Source organism: Musca vetustissima, unplaced genomic scaffold (assembly GCF_032173495.1).
Source record: "Musca vetustissima isolate MV318-11 ecotype Yass unplaced genomic scaffold, APGP_CSIRO_Mvet_v1 utg19183, whole genome shotgun sequence".
In the NCBI taxonomy this organism is placed as follows: Eukaryota; Metazoa; Arthropoda; class Insecta; order Diptera; family Muscidae; genus Musca; species Musca vetustissima.
Window position 1 is genome coordinate 53,484 of NW_026888809.1, and position 10,411 is coordinate 63,894.

General features: G+C 33.0%; 1 protein-coding gene across 1 annotated transcript; it reads right to left on the bottom strand.

Moving 5' to 3' along the window:
* Positions 1-333: 333 nt before the first annotated feature.
* On the bottom strand, positions 334-2,416 carry LOC133336616 (uncharacterized). Its single transcript, XM_061544898.1, has 3 exons — positions 2,137-2,416; positions 1,383-2,019; positions 334-721 (listed from the first exon to the last, which is right to left on the bottom strand). Exons 1-3 carry the CDS (start codon positions 2,368-2,370, stop codon positions 399-401), a joined length of 1,194 nt encoding a protein of 397 aa, XP_061400882.1. The 5' UTR covers positions 2,371-2,416; the 3' UTR covers positions 334-398.
* Between the last annotated feature and the right edge of the window lie 7,995 nt (positions 2,417-10,411).

The window sequence follows — 10,411 nt, forward strand, 5'->3', positions numbered from 1 at the left end:
ATAATTTACAATACGTTGTCTTTCTACGTAATTACAAAGCTGGATGGACGTGGTGGTGGGATTGGATAAAATAACAATTTGGTTTATAAAAAATAGAACTAAACATTTTTAAACAATAAAAAAACTGCTCCAGCTAATTACAACAAAATTATGTAGTTATGTATATATAGAATGGCTGCTAAACTTAATATTACTTAAATAATTTATAAAAATAAAATAATAATTAGAATATTTTGTTTTAGTTCGGAGAAGTAAAAACATATGACGTCACTAAAAGATACGGTTATGTTAGAAAATAAAATATTGAAACTTTACAATATGATTTTTTTTTAGGAATAATAAGGTTCATTTATGTCGACATTGGTTTGTATATAATGGCCATTGTCGGTTTCATGCTACTATAAGGGATTGAAGTTGTAATTGAAGCCGGGATTGTTGAATTTGTAACGGGCAATTTCAAATTTGAGTTTCTCTGTTTTTATATCAGCCAGACGTTTTAGTTGTCGGGCTACCTCTCGAATATCCTGTGATGCAAATAACTGACCGGCCAGTGTGGATGTTGATGAAGTTGCGGGAACCTCTTGTACGATTGTTTGATGATGGTGTTGCTGCGGCTGCTGTTGTTGCTGCTGATGATGACTTTGTGTTTGTGTCTGATGATGCTGTATGTGTGGATGTGATACCGTAAATGTGGGACGTGACGAAGGTGGCGCCTTTTTCACTGTAAGTAGAAAATATTAAGTAGATGTGAGTAATAATTTCTACAAATGTCACGTCACAAAATTAATAATAAACTGTGTAAGAAATGCACTTTTTATATATAATTGGTCATAGTTTTTAATATTTGCAACAAGAAACAAGTGATTCAGGTCGGACATTGGAGTGGATATTCAAAGTATCTAAAATATATCGAAATTTTAATATACTACGGTAATTTGTGCCAAGAGAAAACGAATACAAAAGTACGGACACTTAGATTTGCAAATTAGACAAGAACCTTAAACATACCGAAAATACCGCATGAGCGTGGTAGAAAAATTATTAAAAAAATATTGAATATTGAAATTATATCGAAAATTTTCTATGAAGAAGATTTTTTCACACGAAGAGATTCGTAAAATACAAAATGGTTAATTGTGGCATTTCCAATTTGATTTAGGTATACGAAAACTGATAAATGCCTTCCATACCCTTAAGCAATGGATAATCAAACATCTGACATGAATTATTCTTATCCGGGAATAAGCCTACTTGAAAATAATTATATTTACAAGATAATTATTTTCAATTATCCAGTCCTTTGAAGGACTGGATTCCATGTAAAATGTAATGTTTACACTAAGAATGAAGACCAAAATACAGTTATTTGGTTTCCCACTTACCTTCATAAATAATTTGATCGGATATTTGTGAACGTAGTCTCTTCAGCGGTATATCACCATTTATCAATTTTGTCACCGTACCCGATGGTGTTGTCACCACCGTTTGTACACCCGAACTGGAACATGTTGAACGTCGATGTGTTATGAATTCCAATTGCTCCTCGGGTGTATTGTCGTCCTCGTGGTAGGCAGAGTCCTCTACAACAATAGTACGATATGTAGTACCCGGCTGTGGTGCACCGCCACCACTCGAATGTCCATTATTTTGGTTAATTCCTGTTGTAACAGTCGTGGCATGTTGCACTGTTGTATTGTGGTTAGTCTCCGGCACTATTTCCTCATGCTCCTCTGCTTCGTTTTCAACAATGTGATCGTCATCATCGCCAATAGCTTCTTCGACGGCTGCCTGCAATTGCTTCTGGAATGTTTCCGTAGTCGGCATGTGTTCCATATCATCGATGTCTTCCTCCTTTTCCGATTTGAAATGTATTGAAATTTGTTCGGGTGCTGATTGTGCCGGCACTTTGCCGAAGAGTTCCAAAGCACGCATTTCCAGCGATGTCATTGTGATATCCTTTTCACCCGATATACTGCGTCTATATTTACAGCGTGTAGTGTTCTTCCAGTCGTTCAAACGCTACGAAAATAGAAACAAGCGATGAAATGACATGGCAGGGAATAAAGTGCAACTGCTCCCCCTCACTGCAATAGAATGGCGCCATCGACCACCACTGCCACAACATTGCACACTTACCTTACGCCACTCTTCGGAAGTCAATGTCGGTCCATTACTACATCCATTCAGTTTATCCGACAGCTCTTTCCATTTTCTCGACAAATAATTGGGATCATAGTCTCTAGGTACGCGTCCTGTGGCAAAGATGGGGTCCTTTTCCATCATTTCAATGTACATCATGTACTGATTGGTCGATGTGCGTTTTTTGCGTCTGTCCATTTTTTGTTGAGTCGTCTCTGCACTTTCTGACATTGGTCCAAATCACGATGTGCGCCCTATTCTCCTTTATTTACAGAAACTTTCGAAAATTAAAATATTTATTTCGTCTGAAAACGAATCAAAATAAAATTTCTGTAAACACAAAATTTGCTCCCAATAACAAACTGTCAAAGTTTATATGCGCTTGATGCACAGTCGCAGCAGATGGTACGATGAAAAAGTACAAAACAAATCAATACGATGCGAATGCAACTCTGCACACAACTTAATAGGGTTACCAACACACATATTTATATGGAAGGAAATTTTACTCTCTGTAGTCGTATTATAGCGCATTTACATAGGCGCTTTATATTATGTGGATTTACGAAATCCTGAAAATAAATTAAGGTTCTTTACACTGGTATGTGTTTACATATACATACACACTCACACTTGTTTACAAACAGAAAAAAATGTTACCACGAATTTTAAACGGCATTTACATTAGAACTTTTTACCGGGTTAACCCACTTCATGAGGATTTATTTGACATATATACAATGGAAACCCACTGGGTTAACGAAATCCGGTATAATGTAAACGTACTATTATAATAAAAAGTAAGATTTTAACTCATATTTTTATTGGAATTTGATATTTTTATTTCCCCAAATACGTTATTTCGATTTTCTCTTGAATGAAAATCACCTGAAAAAGACAAAATCATTTCATCCGCTCAGTACACATATCGGTTAACTCCATAAAATAAAAAGTTGAGAAATTCGATGATATATGTTGTTTTTAACATTCCTTTAATAATATGAATTCAATAAGGAAGGCAGTCTCATGCACGCATATGTTCAAAATTTTTTCTTACTGTACCTTTATTGCCAAAAATTATAATTTTTATTTCCTCCTTAGTTATGTACGTACAACTGATGGCAAAATAATAAACTGCTCATAGTGTGAACATTTTTAAAAGTCCATCGTCGAGCCTGACAGCAAACATAGACCCAGGAGAAACAACCGATCATGACTAGATCGTAGTTGTGTATGATGCTAATATTAAAAAAAGGAGGAAACCAAAGCGGAATGACTGTAGAATTGTAAAATATGGACTTATTGCCTTTTACCTTCTGGACAATGCCATTCTTTCCCCACTAATATAGTTTTTTTTTATAAAAACACAAAACTGGGATTACACCTGACTATTTTGCAAAATCAAAATACAAAAATTCTTCAAAATAACCCGTCAACACTACTGAAGTTAATAAATACCATTAACTGTCCTGCCTTGAGATTTTCTCATTGAATAGCTCAAAAAGGAAAGAGGAAAGTTAGCAACTATGTTAGAAACGGACTATGTGGAATAATACTTTATATAAATATTGAAATAAAATTATTTTAAAATATAATTTATTTCAATATTTTCAAATATGCCATTCGTCGTACGTAAATGGTTATGGTTTCAATATTAATTTTATTTGATAATGAGAAAATCCATGGTATAATAATAAAAGGTAACAGCAAGTGTTGTTGTACAAAAAAACGATACAACAACCACATGGAAATTTGTTGTTGTAAGTTCTACTAGTGTCAACTCCTTTGACAGAAAAATGTAAACAAATAAACAAATTATCATCAAATTATTTTTATTTTGAAAATGAAATATTTTCGCATCCTCAAAATAAAAATTGAAAAACATGAATGAAAATCTATCAAATTTATATTTCTATCGCTTCCACATCTTTCCTATATTTAAGCCATTTCCATATATATGTGTAACACATATGAAATTCCTTGAAGAAAGATGTGCTTCCTCAAACTTTCCCAGCAGGCAGATTGAGTAAATTGAATACGGGAGCACCTTTAATAATGAACAATTTCAAATTGTATCCGTTCCCAATTTTCCTGTTGGGTGATTTTTAAAAACATAATTTGTCAAATTCATATTGACACTGGTATTACGTTGGAATCAAATCAGCTGGGATTTGCTGTTACTTTTTTTATAATTGTACCATGACAAAATCAAGTACAGAGTTACTGGGGTTGCCATCGTCGATTATCAAATGAGACTACCTTTAATAATTATGCCATGTATATAATCATGCATTGCATAATTACACAAGGTAGGCTCAGTCATCATATGTCTGTGATTCCAATTTTTTCATAATTTTACTTATGATAACATTCAGCTTTCAAAATTTAAATGAAATAATGTACGCACAACACGTGTTCAGTGGCAATAATTACAAAATGTTTATTATCTTCAATTTTCCAGCCTCTATAATCTATAAATATATTTTGTAACATCTATAGTGATATCTTAAGAGCAATTTTAATACAAAAAGCATATATTTATTTACAGAAAGTATACACTTTTTTTTTAAAAATATGCCATTCGACATGCATAAAATTTTGTGGAATTTATTTTTCATACAATTTTAAATTGATAGATGAGTACCAAATTAAAAAGGGTTGTCATTAATTTCTCAAATGAGACTGCTTTGAATAAAGATTATCATGGCATAATTACAGTTTCAAATTAAAAAGGGTTGCCATCATAAAATTCTCAAATATCTTCTGTAATTATGTCATGGGAAATCCTATATCAATTTCTAATAAAATGAAAAATAAATTCCATAAGATTTTATGTATGTCGATTGGCATATTTCCAATAGATTAAATAAAATATATTTTCTAAAGCTGAACATTGCTCTCTAGATTTAAACAGGGTTGTTACAACTTATATTTATAAGTTTTAGAGGCAGGGAACTTCAAAATATTTATAAATTACTAGCATAGGCCCGCTACGTTGTTAGCGAATCTTTTTATAGTTAAAATAAATAACATAAATACACAATATATTTTTGGTGCGTTACGTGTTACACAATCCTCAATGAAAAAAATTGTCGGTATTTGTACATAAAATTCCTGCCCATTATTCATTACACATATACATGTGGGATTGGACTGTCATTAATTTTTAGTAAAAATGTTCTAAAAATATTTCCACAAAACATTTTATTTGCCATAGCCAAAAACCCCGCCTTATCACACGCCTACGCACCAAAACCAACCTACATGCCATATTTCAAGTTTCTAGCTTTAGCCGTTCCGTCTGGGCGTTGATGATCAGTCAGTCACTTATAACGCAACTCTTTTATATAGATACTGGCATATGCCAGCAACTTCGTTAGCGAATGTAGGAAATATTTAATAATGTATTAACATATTATTTTATTTTTAGATAAAACTGCGTATGTCTAAAAAAATTATCCACACATTAATATCGACCATAAATTAAATTTGAGTACCATTAAGTACTCATTTCATGATTCGAGCTCTAAGGTTCACCCAAATCCAAATTTTAACAAATTTTCATTTAGCGCACATTATTTCCATAAGTACCCTCCTCAACCAATGATTCCAAATTCAAATGTCAGGATTCCAACTCTATTAATTCACCCACAATTGAAATTGTACCGAATTTAGTAGTAGAATTTCCAAAACTTCCTACTTAACCCAAACCTACACCCCGACAGTGATTTTAAATCCAAGTTTCAGGATTCCAACTCCATAGGTTCACCCACTATTCAAATGGTACCAAATTTAGTACACATTAGTACAAATTTCTAAAACTTCCTACATATCTCAATCTTAAACCTCAACAGTGATCCTGGTTCATGATTCTATTGGTTCAACTAAATGATTCTATTGGTTCAACTAAAATTCAAATTTAGTACACAGTAGTACGAATTTCCAAAACTATCGGTTCATCTACAATACAAATTGTACCAAATTTAGTACACAGTAGTACGAATTTCCAAAACTTCCAACTTAATCCAAACCAACTTCCTACATACCAATTTCCAAAACTTCCTACATATCCCAACCCTACAGTGATCCCAAATCCAAGTTTCAGGATTCCAACTCTATCGGTTCACTCCCTATTCAAATTGTACCAAATTTAGTACACATTAGTACAAATTTCTAAAACTTCCTACATATCTCAATCTTACACCTCAACAGTGATCCTGGCTCCAAATTTCATGATTCTATTGGTTCAACAAAAATTCAATTTGTACCAAATTTAGTACCATTTAGTACCCATAAGTATTTTTTCGTAAACTGAATCCTGACCCCAATCCCACACCCCTACAGTGATCCTGACTCCAAATTGCATTGTTCCCGCTCTAAAGGATCACCCAAATCCAAACTGTACCGATTATAGTACGATTTATTACTTTTCGTATACATAGTAACATATTTTCCAAAACTACGTTCATATCTCAATCCTACACTCCGACGTTAATTTTAATTTCAAATTCCAGGATTCCAGCTCGAGTTGTTCCTCCAAATCAAATTTGCACCAAATATAGTACCATATAGTACTTTTCGTTCACACGAGTACACTCTTTCCAAACTCTCTTCATATCGACCCTAATTCTCAACCTTAATTTTCATTCCAAAATTCAAGTTTTTAGCTCAATCCATTCACATGCTTCGAAATTGTACCAAATTTAGTACATTTCAGTACTTTTCCGATACTTATAGTTCAAATTTCCTTTGCTACATCTATTCTACACTCCATCAGTGACCCTCAATCTAAATTTCAGATTTCTAGCTGCACCGGTTCGACAAATACAAATAAATTTAGTACTTTTCGTACCGTTCTAGTACGAATTTCCAAAAACCCAGCCTTATCTGTCACCTTTGGATCAATGGTGACCCTCACCCAAAATTTCAAGATTCTAGCTTCAGCCGTTTCGTCTGGGCGTTGATGAATTGTTAAATCAGTCAGTCAGACAATCACTTTACTCTTTTATTAGTATAGATTAGTACTTTGTAGTACTTTTCGTACAGTTTATCTGTCACATTTGGGCAAAGAGTGACCCTCATTCAAGCCGTTTCGTCTGGGCGTTGATGAATCGTTAAATCAGTAATCGTTACTCTTTTATTAGTATAGAATTAGTACTTTTTAGTACTTTTCGTACCGTTCTAGTACGAATTTCCAAAAACCCAGCCTTATCTGTCACATTTGGGCCAAGAGTGACCCTCACCCAAAATTTCAAGATTCTAGCTTCAACCGTTTCGTCTGGGCGTTGATGAATCGTTAAATCAGTCAGTCAATCACTTTACTCTTTTATTAGTATAGATTTAGCAGTTTTTGCCACTGAACACATTATATACATACATTTCGAAGGAAGTTATTTCCATTTACATTTTGAAAGCTCAACGCTGTTAAAGGCAAATTTATGAAAAATTGGAAACGTATGACTGCATGAGACTATCTTGTATAATTATATTAGTCAGAAATGTTATTTTAAGTGTAAACAGTACTTTGATACTACGTATACATACATACTCCACAGCAGTGCTGCATTCACTATAAATTAAAAAATTCAAATTTTTACCAGCTGACATATTTTTTTTACTCCTCTTCCTCCATCTGGCTTGGTACCCTAGTACGCATATGCCAAGCTGACATATATTAGTAAGCAATGATTTAGAATTGTAACGTATTTTGTAGCATACTTTATTTATTATTTTTATACCCTCTTCCTTTTGAGAATGTGCTTAGAATAATTTTCTTAGTCGATTTATGCATGTCCGTCCGTCTGTTGATGTTAAATTGTAAACAAAATACAGGTCGCATTTATAATCCGATTTGGATGAAATTTGGTACAGCTCGTTTATTAGGTCCAAGGACGAACCCTATTGAAATTGATGAAAATCGGTTCAGATTTAGATGTAGCTCCTATATACATTTTTGTCCGATTTAATGTAAATGGTGCACCAAAGTCTATAAAAATCATTCAATTTGTGCGAATTTTGGCATAAACTCGCCTAATGTAATTTGGGAAATATAAATTAAAATTGATAGATGAGTTCCAAATTAAAAAGAGTTGCCAGCATTAGATTCTCAAATGAGACTACCTTCTGTAATTATGCTATGGGATTGATGTTAGTGGGTTTACATATAGATAAAGATCACATATTTAAGTTCGTTCAATTTCACGTCAATGGTGCTTCGTACAGCTGACGTCTGTTAGGAGGCATGTAGAATGAATGACACCCTTCACCTAAAGCGGTGAAGGGTGTCATATAGTCGGCCCAGTCCGACTTTACTACTTTCCTTACTGTATAATAATCTCCATTGAAATAGCGCTTAAATACAATCATCTTCAAATGGAAATTCCATAGCGTATATGTTTAATGACGTATATGCTAAGTCATAGAAGGCAAATTGAGTGAATTTAATTTTTTATGGTAAATGGAGGCACATTAAATGAATGCACATTATTACGATCTGAAGTCTAAACGAACCTTAGTTTGTTTCAGCGATTGTCACCGTCTTTTTTATTGTATTCAATTGGGAATTCGTTCCGTTGCAAAATACCTATAAACATAATTTTTCCCACAATCTGGTAATATCGTCTATAGACAGCTGGTTTACGGAACGTGCTGAAGAATCGCAGTGAATTTTTAGCAATAAAACCATCGAAATCTATTGAAAATAGTGAAAAAAAAATTAAATATTCGCAAAAACAATCAATTTTGATCGCATACAAAGTAAAATACATTATTTTGAAAACATTTTGACAACACATTCGTGCTGTTGTTGTTTATGTAAAGTGGAATCGTGTTTGGGACTGCTGGTGGCTGTAATAATGAATACCAACAAACATTTTTTGTACGCTTTACAACACTAGCGATTATCATTGTCGCCGTCGTAGTCGTTTGTCTGACTGAAACACAAAGTTTTAACTCGCTGTAAATAAATACAAATTTCTAGAAAATAATTGTGAAATAAATAAAAAAGACTTGTGAAATTAATAAAACGATTGGAAAATTAATGAATGCAGTATAAATCGGGAAAGCGATAACCTGTGGAGGTGATGAAAAATCGATAGACAAAATTGCCATTTGTGTGCAATAAGTCAAAGCCAATCAAGAAATTTTCTTGTCCTCTGCGAACGTGAGTTGTTTTTGTCATTGAATTTTGAGTGCAAAAGTGTTTGACAATTGCCACAGTGTGTGTGTGTGTGTGTGTTTGTGTGAATGAGTGGTATAACTTAGAAGATATGTTTGAGCTGAATAATACCGGAACCGGAGATTATTGGGTCAACAGGGTTGAAAGGAAATTACTGGAGTCAAATACGGGGAACATTTTTCCTACATATCAGATTTTGTTTTGGTTTTACCGTTCTAAACATTATGATCGATAACAATTTGGTAAATTATTCGACCTAAACCGTGTGTGTGTTACAGACGCAAAATATTTTAACTCTTATGTTTACAATTGTTTAAACAATATTCCGATTTGAAGAGAGCTTTGATTTAGAGATGTTTTTATAGTTTCATTATGACTAAGTTAGCATAGAACTAGGAATTGTTCCCAATATTACTATGTGTTACACCATTTCCATGTAATGCAACGAAGTACAAGAACTACATTTCGAGTGATGGAAATATTTGTACAATTGTACATTTACTAGTACATTATCCTGGGTGTATATGGGTTGTTATTCTATGGACGGGTGGAAAATTTAGACTATTTCCTATGGAAAATTTTATTCAATTTCAAATATAATTATGATTAACCAAATGGTCTTATTAAATAAATGGAATACGACGTATAAAGTTCTACAAAAAATGTGGTTGAAATCAGAAGCAAAAGGAATATCTATAGTAAAAATTTCAAACATTTTTCCCCAAAAATTTAATGTCGTAATCAGTACTAAAACACCTACCTGTAGTAAAAATTTAGAACGTTTCGGAGGTAATCTTAAAGATACTTAATAAACAGTGTGAGTATTTTTGGAAATTTGAAACATATCTCGGGAAGTACGGATTTCTCCCCTAAATAAAATATGCTATTATAATTAGTATCAGAAGGGATACCTATCTGAGAGGTGCCCGTAAAACATATTTAGCCCTTCAATAATAAATATATATGTCTCAACAAATGTAATCATTCCATATCCATGATTATCAAATGTAAATCTTAAAAAAATCTAATTCCCAAAATTTGTATATTTTTAGTGAATATATTTGTTTATTAACAATGAAAAACAATCGAAATTTA

Coding starts and splice junctions, on each gene's coding strand:
- LOC133336616 (XM_061544898.1), bottom strand. CDS start 2,370: ATGTCAGAAAGTGCAGAGACGACTCAACAAAAAATGGACAGACGCAAA. Junction 2,020..2,136: donor CTTCCGAAGAGTGGCGTAAG/GTAAGTGTGCAA, acceptor CTATTTTCGTAG/CGTTTGAACGACTGGAAGAA. Junction 722..1,382: donor CGATCAAATTATTTATGAAG/GTAAGTGGGAAA, acceptor TTCTACTTACAG/TGAAAAAGGCGCCACCTTCG.